The sequence below is a fragment of the Mobula birostris genome, chromosome 9, assembly GCF_030028105.1.
Source record: "Mobula birostris isolate sMobBir1 chromosome 9, sMobBir1.hap1, whole genome shotgun sequence".
Classification (NCBI taxonomy): Eukaryota; Metazoa; Chordata; class Chondrichthyes; order Myliobatiformes; family Myliobatidae; genus Mobula; species Mobula birostris.
Window position 1 is genome coordinate 87,087,228 of NC_092378.1, and position 27,703 is coordinate 87,114,930.

General features: G+C 41.3%; 1 protein-coding gene across 1 annotated transcript in view; it reads left to right on the forward strand.

Annotated features, from left to right (window-relative positions):
- atpaf2 (ATP synthase mitochondrial F1 complex assembly factor 2) overlaps positions 1-24,590 on the forward strand; it is a 43,455-nt gene extending 18,865 nt beyond the window's left edge. The window contains exons 4-8 of the mRNA XM_072269469.1: positions 4,526-4,623; positions 5,233-5,313; positions 6,023-6,135; positions 9,977-10,092; positions 24,351-24,590. Coding sequence (XP_072125570.1) covers positions 4,526-4,623; positions 5,233-5,313; positions 6,023-6,135; positions 9,977-10,092; positions 24,351-24,488 — 546 coding nt within the window. The 3' untranslated portion in view covers positions 24,489-24,590. The remainder of the gene's footprint in view (positions 1-4,525; positions 4,624-5,232; positions 5,314-6,022; positions 6,136-9,976; positions 10,093-24,350) is intronic.
- The last annotated feature ends 3,113 nt before the right edge of the window (positions 24,591-27,703 follow it).

Below are 27,703 nucleotides of genomic sequence, written 5' to 3' on the forward strand. Positions count from 1 at the left end.
CTTTCAAATCTAGATCTGGAGTTTTCTGTAATATTTCAAATAATTTAGTGTGCTTCACTTTATCAAATGCTTTTGTGTCGTCGATAAAACAAACAAATCTTTTTGCACTTGAATAGCTTGTTCTGATAGTATCCTTAACATCAATATACAGGGATGTCCTTTTAGAATGGAGATGAGGAGGAGTTTCTTGAGCCAGAGAGTAATGAATCTATGGAATTCATTGCCAAAGGCAGCAGTGGAGGCCAAGTCTTTATGTATATTTAAGGTAGATAGAGGTTGATGATACGAGGAAAAATGTATTAATCATAATGAAATGGCAGAGCAGACTCGATGAGCCAAATGGCCTAATTCTGGTCTATACCTTATGGTCTTATGGTTTTGCTGACAGAGGTTATTGTTGTGACACCGTTCAACCAGATTTTCAACCTGCCAATTTGACACCACCTTTGATTTAGTCAAAAACAGTGGTGTCATTAGTCAACTTGGCCACACAGCCATAAGTATAAAGTGAGTAGTGCAGGGGCTAAACATACAGGCTTGTGGTGCACTTGTGCTGTTTGTGATTGTGGAGGAGAGGTTGCTAATACATGCTGACTGGGGTGTATAGGTAAGCAAATCGAGGAAACAGTTATACAAGGAGCAAGGCATTTGACAAGGTACCCCATGCAAGGCTTATTGAGAAACTAAGGAGGCATGGGATCCAAGGGGACATTGCTTTGGTTGGGTGAACTCGGCTTTTTTCCCTTGGAGCAACGGAGGTTGAGAGGTGACCTAATAGAGGCGTATAAGATGATGAGAGGCATTGATCGTGTGGATAGTCAGAGGCTTTTTCCCGGGGCTGAAATAGCTAGCAAGAGAGGGCATAGTTTTAAGGTGCTTGGAAGTAGGTACAGAGGAGATATCAGGGGTAAGTTTTTTATGCAGAGAGTGGTGAGTTTGTGGAATGGGCTGCCAGCCATGGTGGTGGAGGCGGATACGATAGGGTCTTTTAAGAGACTCCTGGACAGTTACATGGAGCTTAGAAAAATAGAGGGCTATGGGTAACCCTAGGTAATTTCCAAGGTAAGGACATGTTCGGCACAGCTTTGTGGGCCAAAGGGCCTGTGTTGTGCAGTAGGTTTTTCTATGTTTCTAAGGAGGTATCAAGGCCTAGTTGTTGGACCTTGGTGATTAGTTTTGAGGGGGTAATAGTGATGAATACAGAGCTGTGGTCAATGAAGAGCATTCTGATGTTTGGGTCTTCTCTATGCAGACATTACAGAGCTGAGTGAGAAGCCAATGACATGGCATTTGCTGTTGACCTGTCATAGGCAAATTGGAGAGGACCTAAGTCACTCCTCAGACGGGAGTTGATATGTTTCATAACCAGTCTCTCACAGCTCTTCACCACTGTGGATCCAAGTGCTCCTGGAAGATAGTCATTGGGACAGGTTATCACTTTCTTCTTGGGCACTGGTGTGATTGAAGCCTGCTTTTAGCAGATGGTACCTCAGCCTGCTGAAGTGAGAGGTTGAAGATATCAGTAAACATTCCAGCCAGTTGATTAGCACAGGTTTTCTGTACTCGGCCAGGTTCTCCATCTGGGCCAGATGTTTTCCATGGTTCACCCTCCTGAAGGATGCTCTCACATCAGCCTCAGAGACTGAAATTACAGGGTCATATAATCCAGTCAGATTCTATGCATTACAATAAAGACAATTCCTCTAGTGCCTTTACATACCCTCACCTGCTCCATCTATCGGATTGACCTAGTTTTCCTTCTACATTCAGTGGCCTATTAGGTACACCTGTACACCTCGTTAATGCAAATATCTAATCAGCCAATCGTGTAGCAGCAACTCGATGTATAAACGCATGCAGACGTGGTCAGGTGGTTCAGTTGTTGTTCAGACCAAACGTTAGAATGGGGAAGAAATGTGATCAAGGTGACTTTGACTGTGGAAGATGGGTGCTAGATGGGTTCAGAATCAGAGTCAGGTGTATTGTCACTGGCATGTGTCATGAAATTTATTAACTTAGCAGCAGCAGTTCAATGCAATACATAATATAGAATAAATAAATTACAGTATATGGACATTGAATAGATTAAAAACTGTGCAAAAACAAAAATAATATATACTAAAAAAGTGAGAGCTGACTAGATTTACGGGTTGGTTTGAGTATCTCAAAAACCGCTGATTTCTTTTGGTTTTCACCAGAACAGTCTCTAGACCAGGGGTCGGCAACCTTTATGCCTCTGTGGGCCGGATCGCGTATTAATGAGCGGATGGTGGGCCAGATAAATGCCATAAAAAACTTGAAATATGGGAATTATCCATTTAAATACATCTAGTTATGTTTTGCTTCAAATTAATGAATAATGCATGCTAGAAAATCATTTGTGCTTATGCAAGGAAGCCAATTAGTAATCAAAGAACTCAGTTTAGTTGCAAATTATTTTAGTCAAGGCATCTTTTGAATCTATTAAAAGGACACAAAGAATCTTTACACATAAAACGTATGAACATGATGCATTGAATGGTGGTAAATTAAGTATAATAAAAAAGAAAATTTTAATGCAAACAGTCGATAAATCAATGTGAAACTTGCTGCTGTTTGTTGCTTGAAAGCTTCTCAATATTGGGTGTCAGACTTGTTGACGCCAAGAGCAAGACATTATCCAGATGGGCATCAGTCAATCTTGTTCTCAAATGGTTCTTGGTGTGCTTCATTTCTGAAAATAATTGCACACGCAGATAAGTGCTGCCAAACAATGATGGCATCTTTTTTGCATGGTCTACTAAGTTAGGATACGTCCCACTTGGATGAATATATTTTCTATAAAAGTCAAGCACTGACACATCTTCAGAATGAAATTTTGATCTCAATATGTCGTCATACTGCATCTCAATCAATTCCATTTGAAAAATTTCTGATGCAGTGTCCACTTCCACATCAAATGGAGTAGCAAACAGCTTGAACTCATTTGCATGCAAGTGAAAATCGGCAAAACGAGATAAAAACTCTTTTCTCAATTCTTGGACCTTTGTCTCATTTTCTAGGCAAATGAGACAAACTGGTTTCCCAGCTTGCTCAATGAAGGAGTAACCTAGTGTCCAAGTGTCTTGGAAATTTTGACACTCAAGTCTCCCTTCCTGTGTTTCGCATTCATTGCCATTGGAATTTTTTTCTTCGATTTTATTTCGAAACGTGAGTTATTCAACAAGTATTGTAGCACATGTAAATATCTGGATATTTAGCGTGGATTTCTTGTTAAAACACAGTGACACTGTTTCTGTTTACAAATTTGAATGATCCCATCTGAAAATCTGCATGTGCACGAAGAATACTGCATCTAATACATATTATTAAGGTAGTCTGCCTTCCTGTCATTCGTATATACCAGTGTTTGGTTTGGAACAAAACGGAACCTGGGGCCAGTGTAACAAGACTGTCCATCAGTGTGGTCGCATGAAACACTCAGAATAAGGAAAAATCGCTTGCGGGCCAGACTAGCATAGTATCCCAATATTTGCTGGCAGGCCAGTCAAAATAACTTCGCGGGCCGGATCTGGTAGGTTGCCTACCCCTGCTCTAGACCTTACAGAGAATGGTGTGGAAAAACGTCCGTGAAAATGCTTTGTTAATGAGCGAGGTCAGAGGAGAATAGCCAGGTTGGTTCAAAGTGACAGGAAGGCAATAGTAACTGAAATAACTACGAGCTACAACAGTGGTGTGCAGAAGAGCATCTCTGAATGCACAACATGTCAAAGCTTGAAGTAGATGGGCTAGAGCAGCAGAAACACTCAGTACTTAATAAGGTGGCCACTGTGTATATTTGTACCTCCTTACAACATACATAACTGTACATTTACATTGTAGGCCACTTCCCCTGAGCAAACCTTCCTCCAAAGATGTTGATCCCATTCTGTTTCATGTGCAACATGCTTTGCTTGTACAGCCCTATTTTACTCTATAACCTATGATCAAAAGATTGAAAGTCCTCTCTTCTAAATCATCTAAGTGTATGATTGATTACTTCTGGTATCAATGTGCTTTTGAGCTTTAGAATAGTTATGTAGCCAGACCAAACTCTTATTCTGATATCCACTTGCACATGATACAAGAAGTAATCCAGAGATCACATCCTTGGAGGTCTGGCTCTTTTAGTCAATGAATGTCCTCACTTCCTGCATTCATCACGTTGATGCAGGATGCCATCAGCCTTTCTACCTATTGATGTGGACCATAATTTCTCTCCTTCCCTTTTAGAATGCCCTGTGACTGCTCTGAGACATTCTTGATCCTGGCACCAGTACGGAATTGTATCATTTTGGAATTTCTTTCATGGCTGATGAACTGCTTACCTGCTCCACTTGCAATATAGTCTCCTAGCACGATAGTTCTCCTAGTCTTTCCTTTCAGCTTCCTACTTGGTTTAACATCTTATCTAAAAGTAGCTCATTCAAAAGTGACATTGGATTCATACAGCAATGAATGGTTGTTGATTTTTGAAGCTAAACTGCAAAATATTTTCTTTGATTAGACAACGTTGTGTAACACTGCACTGGATAATCCAACACAAAGAACAAAGGAACAGCTGATTAGGTCAGCTCTCAAATTTCTGGACACAGACATGGTTTGGTGAGTGGCATTTGCTGAGGTGAAATTGTTAGTTGTTCCATGTGAGTGTGAACTTCACATATAAATGAAGCTAATTCAGTTAACGAATTAAACTCTGACATTATCTTCCAAGCACTAAATTTGGCGTGTGCAGCACTGGGTTGGGGTGGGAGAGAAGCAGACAATGACTTGTTGGATAGGGTTGAGTAAATGTGACCAGGACTTCAGAAAAACAGATGATTGCCTGGGTGGCCAGTTGAATGGCAAATGCAGTTCAGTGAAGCATAAGGTTTGGGCATCAATGCATAGAATTAGTGGCAGACCACATGTCACCTCAAACTATTAAGTTTCATCTGTACCCTTTCAGCTTTTCTTTCATGGTACCACTCACCAGCAAAGTAAATATTAATTGGTGAAATGTAAAAGGGAGAGGTTTGGAAGTTTCATTAGAAACTAAAGATGTTTTAATTGCTGATTGTTAATATTGATATTAATTGAGATTGCTTTGATGATTTTTTTTAACTAAAAAGGTAGTCCAGGTTAAAGTACAATTGAAGTAATGAGGTGACTTCAGGATCTTAAATAATGAGTCTTAACTGACCTGCTCCACACCTGTTCATGTTTGTGTAGCTACAGAGTGGTGGAGCCACCTGGCTTAGTGGAGCTCCAGAAAAACGAATGGGATCCTGTTGTTGAATGGATAGAGAACAGGTAAGGTTTGATTCTCTGTGGAACCACAGCTGGTCAATATAGTAAACAACAACAGGAATTCTGCAGATGCTGGAAATTCAAGCAACACACATCAAAGTTGCTGGTGAACGCAGCAGGCCAGGCAGCATCTCTAGGAAGAGGTACAGTCGACGTTTCAGGCCAAGACCCTTCGTCAGGACTAACTCACTAGGACTCACTTCGTCAGGACTCGTTAGTCCTGACAAAGGGTCTCGGCCTGAAACGTCGACTGTACCTCTTCCTAGAGATGCTGCCTGGCCTGCTGCGTTCACCAGCAACTTTGATGTGTGTTGGTCAATATAGTACTTCATATGTGTTTGGTTTGACTATATGTCCTTAGAGTTGAAAGGGGTTTTAAAACTTCCGCACAATTGGCGCATTAACAGCCTTTAAGCAAGAGTAGCTACATTTCATCAGGAAATATTTAAAACATATCACAAGAAGTTGCAGATGCTGGAAATGTAAAATAATAGCAAATTTTTGAAAACATAGCAGATCAAGTTGCAACTATGGAAGAGAAATGGAGTTAATGGTTCAGGTTGAAGACCTTTTATCAGAATTGGGAAGGTGAGAAAAGAAATTTGTGAGGCTGCAGGGAAGTTGGGGCACGTGCTCTAAGCAGTAGTAGTCTAAGAACAAGCATTTCTGATTCCTTCTGTTTAAAATTGCTTGACACATTTTTTCCTAACAGATATAATGTTGAGATTGGCTTCTCCACAAATATTTTGGGACCAAACATTCCAAGCAAGTCCAAGGAGACCTTTGAAAAACATCTCTCTTCATATAACTTTTGGGCACTTATAGGTATGTGATTAATTAATCCTTGGCCTCTGTTGTGTATTCTTGATCAAGTGACAAAATATAAAATGAGGATTCATTCTGCCCTCTTTAAATGGACTATTGTTGTGCTTCATAAGCTTAAGGTTATCCACAATTCTGCTGTTCTATTTCTAACCCTTGCAAGGCTCTGTTCTCTTTCACTCCTGCACTGGCACTGCATTGATTTTAAAAATCCTTTTGTTTCCAAGTCCCTTCATTGTCTCATCTCTCTATCACTTCGTTCAGCCTTGGAGCACGTGGGTAAGTGTGCATTTTTCCAGTCAGTGCACAGCCTTGACTTTAGTCTGTCCATCTTTGGTCGTCTTGGCCCTAAACTCTGGAATTCCCTCCTAAACTTCTTCAGCTTCTCTCCATTAAGGCATTCCTCTCTGGATAATCTTTTGGTCATTCACCTGATTTGTCATTTTGTGGTTCAGTTTTATGTTTTATTGGATAGTGCTTCAATGAGAGTTCTTTGGGACTTTCTGCTGCATCTATTGTGTGACATAAATGAGAATTATTGTGGTTTAGTTGTCTTCGTACCAGGAGCTACAGTCATAATTTGTATCGCTGTATTGCTTCATCTACTCCACAATATCTTGGAGGACAAAGAATAGGCAATCATCAAATGGAGAGCTGAAGGTTTATGAACACATGAATGATGAGCTGAAAAACTTGTTGTTCATCCTATTGCCATACATAGTTTTGAACGCTTGTTTCTTGAGATAGCAATGCCAAGAAATTCTAGCACACCCTTATTGGGTACCAGTGACTTTATTTTCAGCATCAACAAGAATCTGCTTGGTACTCTGTTCAGAAATTGGGCTCCAGTTGACTCAGAACCAGAAAACTGAACAGAAGTATAGCTGCTGGTATGCCACCTTCTTGATTGCATCAATATATCAGATCTTCTTGAGATATTGACACCCAGGAACTTGCATCTGTTCACGCTTTCTGCCATTGACCCCTCACTGAGGACTAGTGTGTGTTTTCCTGAGTCCCTCTTCCTGAAATTCACAATCCATTCCTCGGTCTTCCTGAAATTCACAATCCATCCCTTGGTCTTCCTGAAATTCACAATCACTTCCTTGGTCTTCCTGAAATTCACAATCCATCCCTTGGTCTTCCTGAAATTCACAATCACTTCCTCGGTCTTCCTGAAATTCACAATCCATCCCTTGGTCTTCCTGAAATTCACAATCACTTCCTCGGTCTTTCTGAAATTCACAATCCATCCCTCGGTCTTCCTGAAATTCACAATCACTTCCTCGGTCTTCCTGAGATTCACAATCCATCCCTGGGTCTTCCTGAAATTCACAATCCATTCCTCGGTCTTCCTGAAATTCACAATCCATCCCTTGATCTTCCTGAAATTCACAATCCATTCCTTGGTCTTGCTGCCATTGAGTCCAAGGTTGTTGTTGCAACACCACTCAATGAGCGAATCTATCTCACTCCTGTATGCTTCCTCATTGCCATCCTTGATTCTGCAAACAACAGTGGTGCCATTGACAAATGATTAGATGGCATTTGATCTGTGCCTAGCTACACAGTCATGTGCAGAGAGAGTAGGTCAGTGGGCTAAGCTCACATCTTTGAGGTGTGCCTGAGTTGATTAGGAAGGAGGAGATGTTAGTACCAATCTGCACTGACTCTTGTCTCCTGCCGAGGAAGAAAAGGATTTAGTTGGAGAAGAAGGTACAGTGGTCCAGGTTTTGAAGGTTGTTTATTAGTGTCGAGGGGATGATGGTGTTGAACACCGAGCAGCAGCCTGATATGTGTATTGCTGGTGCAAGGCAGAGTGGAGAACTAGTGAGACTGCATCTGCTGTGAACTGTTGTGTCGCTCGACGAATTGCAGTGGGCCATGGTCTTTGCTCAAACAGGAATTAATTCTAGCCATCACCAACCTGTCAAAGCATTTCACAGTAGGTCTGAGAGTTACTGTGGGTTAGTTGTTGAGGCTCTTTTTGTGCACTGATATGATTGATACCATTTAGAAGCAGGTGAGAACCTGCAGCAGTGAGACCGAAGATGCCATTGAACACTCCAGCTAGTTGCTTGACAGAGGTTTTCAGTACTTTGCTAAGTACATCCTATCACTGAGCCAATTTTGAATTATTTTTCCCTTGGATTCCATGTAACTTAACCTACCAAACCAGTCTAACACTGGGACTTTATCAAAGGCCTTGCTTGGGTCCAAATAGACAACATCCACTGCTCGACCCTCAATGACCTTTTTGCTTAATTCTTAAAGTGAAAAGCTAATTCTATGACACAATTGAATGCACAGCAACTCTGGCAGGATCTGATCAAGGCCTGCTGCCTAGTGAGACTTCACTCACCCTCTTGAAGGATGTTATCGTTTGTCTTTGAGACAGGGATATAGTTTTATGCTCCCTTTCACAGCATGCATAAAAGGTGTTGAGCTTATCAGAGAGTGAAGCATTGCTGCCATTTATGCTGATAAGTTTCACCTTATAGGTATTAATGGGATGCATACCCTGCCTGAGCTGTTGTACAGGTACGACCTTATAGAAATACTTAAGGGTATGAGCAGTGTTGATTGAATATAGAACATTACAGCATAGTACAGGCCCTTTGGCCCATAATGTTGTGCCAATCTTTTAGCCTACTCTATGATCAATCTAATCCTTCCCTTCTATATAGCCGGACATTTTTCTATCATCCATATGCCTGTCTAAGATATTTTTAAATACTGCTGCTGTATCTGCCTCTACCACCACCCCTAGCAGGATGTTCCACGCATCTACCACTGTCTGTGTAAAGAACTTACCGCTGACACTCCCCCCACCCCCACCCCCACCCCCCATACTCTTCTCCAGTCACCTCAAAATTATGCCCCATTCTGTTAACCATTTCTACCCCGGGGGTAAAAATCTCTGGCTATCCACTCTATCATCTTGTACACCTCTGTCAAATCACCTCTCATCCTCCTTCACTCCGAAATAAAAAGGTCTAGCTTACTCAACCTATCTTCATAAGACATGCAGCATCCTGGTAAGTATACTCTGCACCTTCTGTAAAGCTTCCACATCCTTCCTATAGCGTGGTGTCCAGAACGGAACACAATATTCCACATGTGGTCTAACCAGGGTTTTATAGAGCTGCGACATTACCTCACGGCTCTTGAGTTCAATCCCCTGACTAATGAAGCCCTGTAAGACAGACATTATCAGTGTTTTACCCCGGGTAAGGGGGTTCTAAACTAGGGGACATAGATGTGTATGAGAGGGGAAAGTGTTTCATACAGAGGGTGGTATATGGCATAAGCTGCTTAGAAATAGTGGTTGAAACAGATATAATAGTATCATTAAAGAGGCACTTGGATAGCATGTGGTGGTGGAACTCGGAGGGATATGGAAATTGGGATGAGCTGGGTTAACAGGGACTTGTTGGCCAAAAGGCCTGTATCCACGCTGTGTTGCTCCGAGTCTAAGGATGTGTCGCTGTCCTTGGAAAACACTATGTAGTGGAAGAACGACTGAACATAACAGATGTGAACCTATTTGCCATGATCTTAGTTGACTTTCTGCTGGTCATTAGAGGGTGTCATCAGATATGCTCTGTGGATTTTATTGACCCCCCCCCCCCCACAATGTGTAAAATGAAGGAGTTGCTTCCCTTTACTTTCAAGGACAGATTCTCTTTCAAAAGATTTTTTTGTGGGGAGATTATGTAGAGGAAGAATATCTTGTTCATTAAGTATATAATATAGCTTCCTTTGTAATTAAAACTGCCTTTGAAAAGGTGAGAAAAACCTTGTTGAAATTGTTACCTTTGTTACTTTTTTACTTTTTTTTAAGGTCTGGAGTATGTCATCCAACAACTTAAATCAGTGGTTCTTTCCCTAAATTTAATTGATCGAAACCTCAGTGTAGAGAAGGCTGTGTGGCTGTCTCGGCTAGAGGAACAATTTCAGGTATGATATATATTGGTGACAGAGCATATTGTGTCATGTTCTCCGAACCACAAACTCCTACTTATGCTGGCCAATAAATATAATACTGAAAGCTCTCAGCATATCGGCAAGAAGCAGAGATGATGCCTCAGCCCAAGGATTCTTTATCATATGTGGAAAAAGGTGAACATGTGTTAGTCATAGTCATAATTTATTGATCCTGGGGGAAATTGGTTTTCGTTACAGTTGCACCATAAATAATAAATAGTAATAACACTATAAATAGTTAAAGAGTAATATGTAAATTATGCCAGGAAAATAAGTCCAGGTCCAGCCTATTGGCTCAGGGTGTCTGACCCTCCAAGGGAGGAGTTGTAGTTTGATGGCCACAGGCACGAATGGCTTCCTATGACGCTCTGTGCTACATCTCGGTGGAATGAGTCTCTGGCTGAATGTACTCCTGTGCCCACCCAGTACATTATGTAGTGGATGGGAGACATTGGCCAAGATGCCATGCAACTTGGACACCACCGTGAGAGAGTCCAGTTCCATCCCCACAACATCACTGGCCTTACGGATGAGTTTGTTGATTCTGTTGGTGTCTGCTACCCTCAGCCTGCTGCCCCAGCACACAACAGCAAACATGATAGCACTGGCCACCACAGACTCGTAGAACATCCTCAGCATCGCCCGGCAGATGTTAAAGGACCTCAGTCTCCTCAGGAAATAGAGATGGCTCTGACCCTTCTTGTAGACAGCCTCAGTGTTCTTTGACCAGAACATAGAATATACATAATAGAGTACAGGAACAGACCCTTTGGCCCACAATGTTGTGCCAAACCTGCTAAAATATAAATCAAAAATCCCCTAAAAACAAATCCCTCCTTCCTATACAATGTCCATATCCCTCCATCTTCCTCATATTAAACAGTTGATTTTATTGTCGAAGTATGCATGTACAATATATATGTACTGATATTTGTGTGTGTATCTAAATGTCTTTAAAACCCTCTAATGCATTTGCCTCTACCACCATACCGGGCAGTGTATTCCAGGCATCCACCACTCTGAGTAAAAAAGAACTTACCCCTCACATCCCCCTTGAACCTACCCCCTCTCACCTTCAATGCATGCCCTCTGGTATCAGGCAATTCTACCCTGGGAAAAAGATGCTCCCTGTCTACTCTATCTGTTTCTCATAATCTAATAAACCTCAATCAGATCTCCCCCCGAGCCTCCACTGCTCCAAAATAAACCACCCACGTTTGTCCAGCCTCTCATGCCCTCGAAACCAGGCAGCACCCTGGTAAACTTGCATCCTCTCCAAATCCTCAATGTTCTTCCTATAGTGGGGCAACCAGAATGTATGTAATCCTCCAGATGTGGCCTAGCCAGAGTCTTATAAAGTTGCAATGTAACCTCTTGACTTTTGAACTCAATGCGTCGACTAATAAAAGCAGGCATTCCATAAGCCTTCTTATCGACCCTGTCGACCTGTGTACTGTATCCACTTTCATTGAGCTATTAACCTGGATCACAAGATCTCTATTCAGCAGCACTGTTCAGGATCTTGCCCTTATCAGTGTACTGTCTCCTTGCATTTACCCTCCCAATGTGCAACACCTCACATTCATCTGCCCATATTTGCAACTGATTTATATCACACTGTATTTTTTTGCCAGTCTTCTACACAATCCACAAATCCATTTGTCGTATCTTGGGCGGGAAAGATGTGTTCAATGACAGAATCCCATAAGGTGATGAAAATTATGGAAGATATTGTTGAATGTGGAGGTTGATCCTTTCTCTGAAGAGTAAAACCAGACATGCAGGCAATAGATTAAAGACAGTTGAGGCTCTGTCAACTAAGAAGGAAGAAGGGGTACATTCAGCCAGAGACTCATTCCACTGAGATGCAACACTGAGCATCATAGGAAGTCATTCCTGCCTGTGGCCATCAAACTTTACAACTCCTCCCTTGGAGGGTCAGACACCCTGAGCCAATAAACTGGTCCTGGACTTAGTTCCATCTGGGATCATTTACATATTATTATTTAATTATTTATGGTTTTATATTGCTATATTTATACTCTATTCTTGGCTGATGCAACTGTAACGAAACCCAATTTCCCCCGGACTATGACTATGACTAAAGATGCTAGTAGTGGATGTCTTTTCATCAGCAGTGAGGTGGACAAATGGGGAAGAATGAAATGGAGTCCTGACAGGAAAAGCGGTGGGGGGGGGGAGGTGTAATTAAAGTAGCTGTGTGTGTTGGTCAGGGTGGGGGAGGTGTGATTAAAGTAGTTGTGTGAGTTGATTAGGGTGGGGCAGGTGTAATTAAAGTAGCTGTGAGTTGATTAGGGTGGGGCTGTAATTAAATAGCTGTGTGAGTTGATTTGGGTGGGGGGTGTAATTAAAGTAGCTGTGTGAGTTGATTAGGGTGGGGCAGGTGTAATTAAAGTAGCTGTGTGAGTTGATTAGGGTGGGGGGAGGTGTAATTAAAGTAGCTGTGAGTTGATTAGGGTGGGGCTGTAATTAAATAGGTGTGTGAGTTGATTCGGGTGGGGGGTGTAATTAAAGTAGCTGTGTGAGTTGATTAGGGTGGGGGTGTAATTACAGTAGCTGTGAGTTGATTAGGGTGGGGGGTGTAATTACAGTAGCTGAGTTGATTAGGGTGGGGTGTGATTAAAGTAGCTGTGTGAGTTGATCAGGGTGGGGGTGTAATTAAAGTAGCTGTGTGAGTTGATTAGAGTGGGGGTGTAATTACAGTAGCTGTGTGAGTTGATTAGGGTGGGGGTGTAATTATAGTAACTGTGAGTTGATTAGGGTGGGGGTGTAATTACAGTAGCTGTGAGTTGATTAGGGTGGAGGGGTGTAATTACAGTAGCTGAGTTGATTAGGGTGGGGGTGTGATTAAAGTAGCTGTGTGAGTTGATCAGGGTGGGGGTGTAATTAAAGTAGCTGTGTGAGTTGATTAGGGTGGGGGTGTAATTACAGTAACTGTGAGTTGATTAGGGTGGGGGTGTAATTACAGTAGCTGAGTTGATTAGGGTGGGGGTGTGATTACAGTAACTGTGAGTTGATTAGGGTGCGGGGTGTAATTACAGTAGCTGTGTGAGTTAACAACAGGAATTCTGCAGATGCTGGAAATTCAAGCAACACACATCAAAGTTGCTGGTGAACGCAGCAGGCCAGGCAGCATCTCTAGGAAGAGGTACAGTGGACGTTTCAGGCCGAGACCCTTCGTCAGGACTAACTGAAGGAAAAGTTAGTACGAGATTTGAGAGGGGGAGGGGGAGATCTCGCAATTCCTCCATCTCCGCAGCATCTGCTCTCAGGATGAGGCCATTCATTCCAGGACGATGGAGATGTCCTCCTTTTTTAAAGAAAGGGGCTTCCCTTCCTCCACCATCAACTCTGCTCTCAAACGCATCTCCCCCATTTCACGCACATCTGCTCTCACTCTATCCTCCTGCCACCCCACTAGGAATAGAGTTCCCCTTGTCCTCACCTACCACCCCACCAGCCACCAGGGTCCAACATATTATTCTCCGTAACTTCCGCCAACTCCAAAGGGATCCCACCACTAAGCACATCTTTCGCTCCCCCCCCGTCTCACTGCTTTCCGCATGGATCACTCCCTACGCGACTTCCTTGTCCTTTCCTCCCTCCCGACCCTCCCCACTGATCTCCCTCCTGGCACTTATCCTTGTAAGCGGAACAAATGCTACACGTGCCCTTACACTTCCTCCCTTACCACCCAGACAGTCCTTCCAGGTGAGGCGACACTTCACCTGTGAGTCGGCTGGGGTGATATACTGCGTCCAGTGCTCCCGATGTGGCCTTCTATATATTGGCAAGACCCGACGCAGGCTAGGAGACCGTTTCACTGAACACCTATGCTCTGTCCGCCAGAGAAAGCAGGATCTCCCAGTGGCCACACATTTTAATTCCACACCCCATTCCCATTCTGATATGTCTATCCACGGCCTCCTCTACTGTACAGATGAAGCCACACTCAGGTTGGAGGAATAACACCTTATATTCCGTCTGGGTAGCCTCCAACCTGATAGCATGAACATTGACTTCTCTAACTTCCGCTAATGCCCCACCTCCCCCTCGTACCCCATCAATTATTTATTTTTATACACACATTCTATCACTCTCCTTTTGCTCCCTCTGTCCCTCTTACAAAACCCCTTGCCCATCCTCTGGGTCCCCCCCGTCTTTCTCCCTGGGCCTCCTGTCCCATGATCCTCTCATATCCCCTTTGCCAATCAATTTTCCAGCTCTTGGCTCCATCCCACCCCCTCCTGTCTTCTCCTATCATTTTGTATTTCCCCCAGCTCCCACTTTTCCTTCCTTACTAACTTATCCTTCAGTTAGTCCTGACGAAGGGTCTCGACCTGAAACGTCGACTGTACCTCTTCCGAGAGATGCTGCCTGGCCTGCTGCGTTCACCAGCAACTGAGCTGTGTGAGTTGATCGGGGTGGGGGGAGGCGTAATTAAAGTCACTGTGTGAGTTGATCTGGGTGGGGGTGTAATTAAATAGCTGTGTGAGTTGATTGGGGGGGTGTAATTAAAGTCACTGTGTGAGTTGATTAGGGCGGGGAGGTGTAATTAAAGTATCTGTGTGAGTTGATTAGGGTGGGGGAGGTGTAATTAAAGAAGCTGTGAGTTGATTAGGGTGGGGGGTGTAATTAAAGTAATTGTGAGTTGATTAGGGTGGGGGTGTATTTACATAGCTGTGTGAGTTGATTAGGGTGGGGGGAGGTGTAATTAAAGTAGCTGTGTGAGTTGATTAGGGTGGGGTTGTAATTAAATAGCTGTGTGAGTTGATTAGGGTGGGGGGAGGTGTAATTAAAGTAGCTGTGTGAGTTGATTACGGTGGGGGAGATGTAATTAAAGTCACTGTGTGAGTTGATTAGGGTGGGGGTGTAATTAAAGTAGCTGTGTGAGTTGATCAGTGTGGGGGGAGGTGTAATTGAAGTAGTTGTGTGAGTTGATTAGGGTGGGGTTGTAATTAAAGTCGTGGTGTGAGTTGATTAGGGTGGGGGTGTAATTAAAGTGAGTTGATTAGGGTGGGGGGAGGTGTAATTGAAGTAGCTGTGTGAGTTGATTAGGGTGGGGTTGTAATTAAAGTCGTGGTGTGAGTTGATTAGGGTGGGGGTGTAATTAAAGCAGCTGTGTGAGTTGATTAGGGCGGGGTGTAATTAAATAACTGTGTGAGTTGTGGGGGTGAGATTAAAGTAGCTGTGAGTTGATTAGGGTGGGGGTGTAATTAAATTAGCTGTGTGAGTTGATTAGGGTGGGGTTGTAATTAAAGTAGCTGTGAGTTGATTAGGGTGGGGGTGTAATTAAATTAGCTGTGTGAGTTGATTAGGGTGGGGTTGTAATTAAAGTAGCTGTGAGTTGATTAGGGTGGGGGTGTAATTAAATTAGCTGTGTGAGTTGATTAGGGTGGGGTTGTAATTAAAGTAGCTGTGAGTTGATTAGGGTGGGGGTGTAATTAAATTAGCTGTGAGAGTTGATCGTGGTGGGGGTATAATTAAAATGCTGTGAGTTGATTAGGGTGGGTGTGTAATTGAAGTAGCTGTGTGAGTTGATTAGGGTGGGGTTGTAATTAAAGTCACGGTGTGAGTTGATTAGGGTGGGGGTGTAATTAAATAGCTGTGTGAGTTGTGGAGGTGAGATTAAAGTAGCTGTCTGAGTTTATTAGGGTGGGGGTGTGATTAAAGTAGCTGTGTGAGTTGATTAGGGTGGGGGGAGGTGTGATTAAAGTAGCTGTGTGTGTTGATCAGGGTGGGGGGAGGTGTGATTAAAGTAGGTGTGTGAGTTGATTAGGTTGGGGGTGTGATTAAAGTAGCTGTGTGTTGTTCGGGGTGGGGGGAGGTGTGATTAAAGTAGGTGTGTGAGTTGATTAGGGTGGGGGTGTGATTAAAGTAGCTGTGTGTGTTGATCAGGGTGGGGGGAGGTGTGATTAAAGTAGCTGTGTGAGTTGATTAGGTTAACAGTGGATATTGCAGGGCGGGTGGGGTGTAATTAAAGCTGTGTGAGTTTATTAGGTTAAAAGTGGATATTGTTGCACAACTGTCCTCTGAGTTTACGACCACACTATGCCGGATAATTTTGAAAACAAAGCTGTTTCTCTTCGTTTTGACCTTCCGTCTGCACTGAAACAGTGTTTTCATCCCCCGAAAATGGAGATTTTCAGAAACGGTCTCCAGAGTGAATAAATCTGAAAACGCCTAATATCCGTTGCAGTGTGTACGGGGTAACCGGAGCTTTTTAAAACCGCTGTCATGACGTGCCGGAACAGATGGCAGCAGCGCGGCATTTCATTGTTTTCTTCTTCTCCTTATTCTTCTTCTTACTATTACTACTTTATTGTCACAAAACAATTGATACTAGAGCATAAATCATCACAGCGATATTTGATTCTGCGCTTCGCAGAACCTAACAATTGCAGAACAGACAGCAACGAGACTGAAGCCAGAAGAGTTTAGAGGTGTTCTCACCAAATACTTTGACCCATAGCTTACTGAATAAATAAGTATACTCACTTTGCCCTGTTTTCTGTCCTTGCTTGTATGAAGGTGGTTTACCTATTTATCCAAGTACTTCTCTGACAATAGATGTGTAACAGCCTAATGTAACATTGTATGGAAATACGAGATAACACCGATTCAGACATCTTTTATACATTTAACAAGGTGCTTTATTAATGCAACAGACTTAGTTTTTCAATGTTTGTCGTCAGCCGGGTCATACTGTCCGTGAACTCCCTGTCGGTTGCCTCCATACGCTCCAGTATTTTTTTTAGTTTTAAGTCTTTCTGTGTGAGAGCCAAGAGCAATTCCTTTTAAGTTTTTCTACTCTGTAACTGGTCAAACGCGCACCAGGTATACCATTTTCTCTTCGCTTGTTTTCTGTGTGTCCTGCGCATGCCCAGTAGGAGGAGATTTGCCCAAATATCCATCTAATGTGGACGGAGATATTTTGAAAAACGCTTAGTGTGGACGCCTGTTGTTTTTACTCGAAACTGGCGTTTTGAAAATTATCCGGCGTAGTGTGGACGTAGCCTCAGATGGAGATATCAAGAAGGGAAGAGTCAGCAAAACTCCCAGCATCAGTGTCCTGTAATTATTGCCAAACCAATTTACTCTTGAGAAAAGGAGGAATGGCTTATTTAAACAATACAAATTCTTATGACAATTCTACTACATTAAATTTCAAAGTAAATTTGTTATCGAAGTACATATATGTCACCATATACAATGCTGAATTTCATTTTCTTGTGGGCATTTACAGTAGATACAAAGAAACACAAAATGAAAACCTAAACACAAAGATGGACAAACAACCAATGTGCAAAAGACAAACTGTGGAAGTACAAAAATAATAATAAATAAGCAATAATATCTGGAAAATGAATTGTTGAGTCCTTGAAAACGAGTCCATAGTTTGTGAAGTCAGTTCAGAGTTGAGGTGAGTGAAGCTATCCACACTGGTTCTGGAGCTTGATGGTTGAAGGGTGTGGTGTGGTGGCAGTGAGAATGAGCATTGCCTGGATGGTGGGGGTGGTGATGATGGATGCTGCTTCCTTGCAGTTGCACCCTTTGTGGATGTGCTCAGTGGTGGTGTCCTTTCCTCTGATGAACTGGGCTCTAGCCACTATTTTTAATAGGCTTTTCAGTTTATAGTCATTGGTCACTATATAGTCATTATAGTCACACCAGGCCATGATGCAACCAGTCAGGATACTTGCCACTGTGCATGATGTGCTGAATCTGTGCAAACTTGTGAGAAAGTGAAGGAACTGCCGTGCCTTCTGTGTCTTTATTCATCTTTTTATTGATTTAAAAGAAGCATAAATATAGTCGAGGAGAATTATCTCAGATATATATATCAGTAACAATATAAACCCGGATTAAGATAGACATTGTCAAAATCATAGATATTGTTAAACTAGTATAAAATATATAGTTTTAAAAATGAAAATAATAATTCTCTTCTTATCAGTTTATGAAAAAAAAACATTGGGTTTTAAATGAGAAGGGAAAAAAACCCACTACCGTATAGAAAAAAAAACAAAAAAAAAGGGGACTGGGCAGTCCATTTTGAGGATACAACCAAAAAAAAAGAGAAACTTTCTGATCAAATCTAAAACTTCGAAAAAAATGATTGAAAAGGTAATAAATCAAATTAAATGAAAATATTGGATAAGAGGTCACCAGATTTGCTCAAATTTAAAGGATGTATCAAATGTCCGACTTTTTATTTTCTCTAAACTTAAACAGAACGTAATGGAGGAAAGCCGATAAAAGACAGTAGGTGGATTAGAATCCTTCCACTTCAATAAAATGGCTCTCCTAGCCAGTAAGGTCGAAAAAGCTGTCATACGTTGAGCGGAAACAGGAATATTTCCTACTTCCAATGGGATAATCCCAAAAATTGCCGTAAGCAAATTAGGCTGTAGATCCAGATCCAAAACTTTTGATAGTATTTTAAAAACATCTCTCCAAAAGTTTTATACAAGACCAATACATATGAGTTGAAGTGGCCAGCTCAGTATTACACCTGTCACAAATAGGACTGATATTGGAGAAAATACACGCTAGTTTCTCCTTTGACATATGGGCCTGCACTACCTTGAACTGTATCAAGGAATGACGGGCACAAGTAGATGAGTTGTTAACCGAATGAAAAATTTTACTCCATTGATCTTCTGAAAATGACTCTTGAAGTTCCGATTCCCAAGCATGTTTAATTTTATCATTAGATATCATTTGTGAGTTCAATAACCGTTTATAGATCATAGCTATCAAACCTTTTGAAATGGTTAAACTGAAAGAGAGCGTCTGCGATATTAGGGGTAAGCAGAAGGGTAATTTGGCAACAAACTACGTAAAAAATTCCTAAAAAAGTGTACATTAGATAAATCATATTTATCCACTAACTGAGAAAAAGACATTAAACAGTCCCCTAAAAACAAATCTGAAAAAGTTATTTTTCCCTTGATTTTCCAAATTAAAAAGGCCTTATCCAAAATTGATGGTTTTAAAAAATAATTGATGGTTATTACTAGAAAGAATAAAATTATTTAACCCAAAATATCTACAAAAGTGAAACCAAATTGTTAATATATGTTTAATAATGGAATTAAATTCTTGTCTGCTAATCTTAGAAAACAAAAAGGGAAGAGGAGCTCCCAGTAAAGAGGCCAAAGAGAAACCTTTCACCGAGTTTACCTCCAAATCCAACCATGAAGGCATTCATGTATATCTGAATAGTGAATCCAAAAAGTAATATATCGAATATTAATTGCCCAGTAGTACATTCTAAAGTTAGGCAAAGCCATACCACCATTCTTTTTTAATTTCTGCAGTAGAGTTTACTCAATCTATGATTCTTGTTGTTCCAAATATAAGATAAAATTATAGAATCTATTCTGTTGAAGAACTTTTTAGGAACAAAGGAAGGAACTGCCTGAAATATATATAAAAATTTTGGTAAAACTATCATTTTAATAGCATTAATTCAACCTATTAATGATAATGTCATAGGCGACCATTTAGAAAGCATTTGTTTGGTGTAGCCAATTAATGGGAAAAATTATATGTATAGAGATCCTTAAAATTTTCAGTAATTTTAATACCGAGATAGGTGAAGTAATTTTTAGCAATACTAAAAGGTACTTGATGATTTGGATCCGAGTAATTATTTAATAGGAAATAACTCACTTTTATGTAAATTTAATTTATACCCAGAAAAACTACTGAATTCAGAAAATATAGATAACATAGAAAGAATAGATTTTCTAGGATCTGAAATATAAACTAACAGGTCATCTGTATATAACGAAACCGTGTGTACTTTGTCCCCTCTCTTAATACCCTGAACAGTGTTAGAATCTCTAAGAGTAATAGCAAGGGCTTCTAAGACCAAGTTAAATAATAAAAGGCTAAGAGGGCATCCCTGTCAAGTACCCCTATGTAATCTAAAATAAGGAGATTTTTGATTATTAGTTATAACAGCAGCCATAGGAGCATAATAGACCAATTTAATCCAGGAAATATATCCCGGGCCAAGTTTAATCTTTCCAAAACCTCAAATAAGAAAGACAACTCTACCCTATCAAAAGCTTTCTCTGCATCAAGAGAAACAACACATTCAGATTCTTTAGATGGAGAAGAGTGAATAATATTTAATAATCTTTGAATATTAAAATGTGAACATCTATTTTTAATAAATCCAGTTTGATCATTGGAAATAACAGTAGGTAAAATATTCTCAAGTCTATTAGCCAAAATCTTAGAGAGAATCTTAAAATCCACATGCAATAAAGAAATTGGTCTATAAGAGGCGCATTCAGATAAATCTTTATCTTTTTTGGGAATTAAAGAGATTGAAGCTTCATAGAAAGTTTTCGGGAGAGTCCCAGAGGACTTAGAATTAGTGAAAATTTGACATAAATGAGGTGTAAGTATATCAGTAAAAGTCATATAAAATTCCATTGTATATCCATCTGGTCCCGGAGCCTTAGCTGATTGGAGAGAGGATATCGCCCTTGCTGTTTCCTCTTGTTTAATAGGTGCATCTAATGTATTCATATTTTAAATAGAGATTTTAGGTATATTCAATTTTTGTAAAAAACTATTCATAAAGCTAATATTATCTGCAAGTTCAGACTCGTAGACATCAGAGTAGAAATCTATAAATATCTTATTAATTTCATAAGGATCTACCATTGCAGTGCCTTTTTTGTAATGGCACTGATGTGCTGGTTCCAAGACAGAACCTTTGAAATGAAAATGCCAAGAAGTGTAAAGTTACTGACCTTCTGCACCTCCGATCCTCTGATGAAGAGGCTTATCGACCATGGACCTCTGATTTCTTCCTGCAGTAGTCAATCTCTTTGGTTTTGCTGACAAATGATAAGTTTTTAGAAAGGGAATTCTGGAATTTTGAAACATGACAGGAAGGTGACATGAGTTAGGATGATGTATGGATGCCTGCAATAACCTTCATACATGCCTGATAATTAGAGACAAGTACCTGGGAACTCCCTAGACTTGTGCTAGACTTGTGCATTAATACTGTACTTTGGATGGTACATGCAAGTAATGTAATGTACCTGTGGGAAGTAAATAAGTAGGAGTGTTCCATACATACGGAAACTGGGGATATTAGGGGTGTGTCTGTGTGTGTACATACATGCACCTTACAGAAATATATATACAAAGATACACAAGTTTAAGTTGCAGATTGAATTGCAATTGTTATTTTCACAGTGGAATCTTGTAGATTTACTCATGTAGAGAGGAAGGACAATATGCCTCAAAGCAGAAATATCCTGCAACTTGTAGTTTAAGAGGATGTGCTGGAACTTTTGGAAAATGTTCAGTTTGGTAGAGAGTTTTGTATTTGCACAAGCTTGTGTCTTTTGCTTATTGGTTGTTTGTCCGTCCTGTTGGGTGTGGTCTTCCATTGACTGTATTGTGTTTCTTGGATTTAGTGTATGCTCACAAGAAAACAAATTTCATGGTTTTATATGTGTATTTTGATAATAAATTTACTTTGAACTTTGAAGTCCCTGGGGCTGGACGGGATACCCTGGATACAATGCTGAGCAAGGGGAGAGATAGCTGCACCTTTGGAAAATATCTTTGCTTCCTCACTGGTCATATAAGTGGTATCAGAAGATTGGAGGGTGGCAAATATTATTCTTTTGTTTAAGAAAGGAAGTAGGGATAACCCTAGGAATTATAGACCAGTGAGTCCTACTTCAGTAAGGGCAAATTGTTGGAGAAGATTCTTAGAGACAGGACTTATGAGCATTTAGAGAAACATGGTCTAATTGGGGATAGTCAACATGGCTTTATGAGGGGCAGGTCATGCCTCACGAGCCTAATTGAATTCTTTGAGGATGTGACAAAGCATATTGAAAGTAGAGCAGAAGGTGTGGTGTATATGGATTTTAGTAAGGCATTTGATAAGGTTCTCCATGATAGGCTCATTCAGAAAGTCAGGGGGTATGGGATCCAGGAAAACTTGCTGCGTCAATACAGAATTGGCTTGGCCATTGAAGGCAGAAGGTGGTTGTAGATGGAGAGTATTCTGCACGGTAGTGGGTGACCACAGGGAACTACTCTTTGTGATCTTTCTAAGTGACTTGGATGAGGAAGTGTAGAGGTGATTAGTAAAGTTTGCAGATGACATGGAGGTTGGTGGAATTGTGCATAGTGTGGAGGGTTGGCATAGTTTGCAATGGGATATTGATAGGATGCAGAACTGGGCTGAGAAGTGGCAGATGGAGTTCAACTGGGAAAATCATTAAGTGATACACATTGGAAACTCAAATATGAAGGCAGAATACAGGGTTAATGGCATGATTTCTAGCAGTGTGGAGGAACGGAGGAATCTTGGGGTCCAAGTCCATAGTTGCCACACAAGTTGATAGGGTTGTTAGAAAGACGTATGGCGCATTTGCCTTCATTAGATGGGGAATTGTGTTCAAGAACTGTGAAGTAATGTGGCAGCTCTGTAAAAGCTGGTTACATCATGCTTGGAATATTGTTTTTAGTTGTGGTTGCCTCATTATAGGAAGGAAGTACAGTGCAGAGGAGACTTAGCAGGATGCTGTCTGGACTGCAGAGAATAGGTTGAGTGAGCGTGGGGCTTTTCTCTTTAGAGAAAGGAGGATGAGAGGTGACTTGATAGAGGTGTACAAGATGATGAGGCACAGATAATGGATGGCCGGATACTTACTCCCAGGGTGGAAATGGCTAATACAAGGGGGCATAATTTTAAAGTGATTGGAGAAAAATATAGGGAGGATGTCAGAGGCAAAAACATTATGGGTATTTGAGAAACTCTTAGATAGGCACATAAATGATAGAAAAATGGAGGTATATGTAGAAGGGAAGGGCTAGATGATGTTAGAATAGGTTAAAAGGTCAGTACAACATTGTGGGGCCTAAGGGCCTGTATTGTGCTGTAATCTTCTATGTATGAGTTGCAGGTTTATCTGTTGGAGTAAAGAAGTGCCTTGCATTTAAGCTAAAAAACAGGCAACTAGTAGGAATAGTTGGTTGCTAATACCCTTTTAGACAAACTATGCTGACCTTTTACACTGGAATCAATCTGTTACAAGTATGGGCAACACACACAAAATGCTGGTGAACGCAGCAGGCCAAGCCGCAATCTATAGGAAGAGGTACAGTCAACGTTTTGGGCCGAGACCCTTCGTCAGGACTAACTGAAAAAAGACATAGTAAGAGATTTGAAAGCGGGAAGGGGAGGGGAAGAACCGAAATGATAGGAGAAGATGGGGGGGGGGGCGATGGAGCTAAGAGCTGGGAAGTTGATTGGCAAAAGGGATACGAGGCTGGAGAAGGGACGGGAGGCCTAGGGAGAAAGAAAGGGGGAGGGGAGCACCAGAGGAAGATATAGTGAGAGGGACGGAGGGAGAAAAGAGAGAGAGAGAATGAGAATCAATGTTCATGCCAACAGGTTGGAGGCTACCCAGACGGAATATAAGGTGTTGTTGCTCCAACCTGAGTGTGGCTTCATCTTTACAGTAGAGAAGGCTGTAGATAGACATATCAGAATGGGAATGGGACGTGGAATTAAAATGTGTGGCCACTGGGAGATCCTGCTTTCTCTGGCGGACAGAGCATAGGTGTTCAGTAAAACAGTCTCCCAGACTGCGTCGGGTCTCACCCATATATAGAAGGCCACATTGGGAGCACCGGACGCAGTATTAGCTTCCAACCTGATGGCATGAACATTGACTTCTCTAATTTCCGTTAATGCCCCTCCTCCCCTTCTTACCCCATCCCTTATTTATTGTTTTATTTTTCCCCCTTTCTTTCTCTCTCTCTTTTCTCCCTCTGTCCCTCTCACTATATCTTCCTCTGATGCTCCCTTCCCCCTTTCTTTCTCCCTAGGTCCCATGATCCTCTCCCTTCTCCAGCCTCGTATCCCTTTTGCCAATCAACTTTTCAGCTCTTAGCTCCATCCCTCCCCCTCCTGTCTTCTGCTCTCATTTTGGATCTCCTCCTCCCCCTCCCACTTTCAAATCTCTACTATCTCTTCTTCCAGTTAGTCCTGACGAAAGGTCTCGGCCCGAAACGTCGACAGTACTTCTTCCTATAGATGCTGCCTGGCCTGCTGCGTTCCACCAGCATTTTGTGTGTTGCTTGAATTTCCAGCATCTGCAGAATTCCTCACGTCTGTGTTGTAAATATGATGCCATTTCTTTTGCTTGTAGATTGAGGTTTGGGGAAATGTTGAATGGGCACATGACTACGATCTCTATGAACTACGATCGCGGACTGCAGCGGGAGCCTTGTTTGTCCATCTATGTTCGGAGAGCTCCACTGTGAAACATAAGCTGTTGCAAGACTGAGCTGACTGACTGACTGTTTAGTTGCTTTCTATATCTGAGATTCTTTTTTTGGCTGTGTAAGAATATAATTTAAAAATGTACAAATAAAATCATTAAAATAAATCAATTTTGTCCATTGAGAATTTTTGAAAATCACTTGAATGCTTTATTTAAAAACTAAATACTAAATTCACTGATTTCATACATTTGGGAATTAATAACCATGGAAAAGAAAGTGGGCCTCTCACGTACTCCGTGACGGGTTAAAGAACCAGCAGAGATGGAAAACACTTTGGAGTCTGGTATTGCTATTAACTAATGATATTTATTAGTAACTACACAATACAGTAATGTAAGAACGGGAGGAGAGAGAGCAGCGCGCTGCGTGTGCACAGCCCTCCTGTGAAAAATGATATCGTATCTGTTAATAGAGGCCGTGGACAATTTTGATTTGATGGAGATGTGAAAGCACAGAGGAACATTTGGAGAAATTTCTGAAATGCCAGTTCGCTGCTGTTGTTACTGCGCAGTCGGGAATCTTCCGGAGGGAAGGCCTCAAAATCCCCGGCTTTGCCTGCTGTTGGCGACTGAAATTAAGGTCGAATCATTCGGACAGAGATGGCGCTCAGTACTCGGTGTCGGAGAGCTGATCGGAGGCTCAAAGTTTTCGGATGACTCAGAGTTGGACTGTGGTCGGCATGGCAGGGAGAGTTTTTCTTCCTTCTCCCGTCTGCGTGAGATGTGGGACATTTGAGAGACTTTGAACTTTTTATTGTGCTTATGGACTTCTTCATCAAGTTATGGTATTGTTGCACTGTTGTAACTATATGTTATAATTATGTGGTTTTGTTAGTTTTTTCAGTCTTGGTCTGTCCTGTGTTTTGTGATATCACACCGGAGGAAATATTGTATTATTTCTTAATGCATGCATTACTAAATGACAATAAAAGAGGACTGCGTATCTTCATAATCTAAATGCAGATAAATCAAACAGGTTAGCAATGATTCCATCAATAAGTGTGGAAATATATGAAAACCAAGCTTCTTCAAGTCTAGGGGTAAATAGATACAGTCTTACAATGATGAGTAAAGTTCAGTTCAGTTTGTGGTATTGAGTTGAGTAGTGATGGAGAGAGAGAGAGGGAGAGATTTGAGTCTTCAGGTGAGTTGTCGCCATCAATCTTCCCGTTGTCCTCCAAAATCCTTTAGAAGTCACCACCTGGGATCACAATAAAGGGGACCGTTCTTCTGTGGTGGAGCTATCAATGCAGGCGAGGGTTGGACACACAAACAACTTCCCACTGGTCATGCCCTGTTCACACTGCGAGAGCCACTGATGGATCCGCCTGATCAATCCTCCAAAACCCACTTTTTCTGTGGGCACAACAAAGCTCATTCAGTGTCCAAAATCATGTGTCTGAGGTCTACCATCTGACCTATTTAATCTCCCTGTGCTGGATACCAACTGTCACTCAAACAGCTCCACCCCTTCTCTGTCTGTAAGAACGTACAAGCAGGCGATGTCCTTGGGAAAGTATAAACAAAACTGTGAGCAGTCTCCGTCCGTGTGTGTGTGTGTCTGTCTGTCTGTCTCTGTGTGTCTCTCTCTCTTTTCAAAAGCATAGTTCATAGGGGTAATTGAACACAGTTCATAGGGGTAATTCAGGACCCCGTCACACCCCCTTCCTTCAGAGAAAAACATTTTGACAAAGGCAAAATTTTTGTTTAACTGGAAATTTCTGAGTTTGAAACAATACATGTATAATCATCAGATGACAGAGCAAAAACATACAATTTCTAACTTAACATCTGGATAAACAATCAGCTATAATATTGTCAGTATCTTTCACATGTTTGATTGTCAGGTCATATTTTTGCAATAGCAGACTCCAACAACCTTAACAACCTTCTATTCTTATCCTTCATCTTAGTTAAAAACGCCAACGGATTCTGATCTATGTAAACCGCAAGTAGTCTCTGGGCAGGACAAACATAGACTTCAAAATGTTGTAAAGCCTGAATAAGTGCTAGTAATTCCTTTTCAACAGTTGAATAATTTTTCTAGTGCACATTAAATTTCTTTGCGAAATAAGCTACTGGGTGTTCAATGCCATCCACTCCCTTCTGTAACAGTACTGCCCCAGCAGCTTCGTCACTGGTGCCTGTTGCTATAGAAAATGGCTTGGAAAAATCAGGTGTTTTGAGCATAGGATGATAACACAGGATGGTTTTCAGACATTCAAATGCCTCCTGGCAAAGATCACTACATATTTTACTCTTCCCTAGAAGTTTTGTTAGGGGGAGAGCAATGTCAGCAAAGTTCTTAGAAAACTTACGATAATACCCAACCATTCCTAAAAACCTTCTTAAAGCTTTCTTACTGGTGGGAACAGGAACCTCAGCAACAGCTTGAACCTTGGCATGTACAGGAGCTAGTTGGACCTGGCCTACCACATAGCCCAGATATGTAACAGTAGCATGGCCAAACTCACTTTTAGCAAGGTTCACAGTAAGATTGGCCTCGGAAAGTTTGTCAAACAGTTTTTCTACCGCTGCAATATGCTCTTCCCACGTGTCATTTCAGCCTACTAAATCATTGATATAAGCCCCTGTGTTTTCTGAACCTCTAATCACAGAATTGATCGTTCTTTGAAATGTCCCCAGAGCATTTTTCATCCTGAAGGGTAAAACGTTATATTCATACAGTCCAGATGGTGTCACAAATGCTGATATCTCTTTAGCCCTCTCTGTTAAAGGAACACCCTAGTATCCTTTTAACAAGTCAATCTTTGTAAGGTATTTAGCCTTCCCCACTCCATTAGTCATCCACTCTCTTTCCTTGTTCCTTCTTGTTTCCAATTTCTTCAACCATTTTACTTCCCTCTAAATTTATTCTGTAAGGATGCTCTCTGATGGGCTGGGTTGAATTTACAATGATGTCATGCCCTTCAGCTGTACACCATCTTAGAATGTCAGGGAATAAATCTTTATGCTTGCTAATTAATTCCTTCACTTGTTTTTGCAGTGTAGGTTCCAACTGATGGACCTTATCAGTAAAATTTTCCAAAACAATGGAAATCTTACACCTTATTGATACCAGATTTTGGTAAAATTATTTTTCATCTCATTTTCAGCCTCTATGACTCCATTTGTTTCTATAACAGTACCCACAGGTGCTACCTTATCAAACAAGTGTTTTATTTTAATTTGAAAAACATTCCACAAACTTTCCTTTG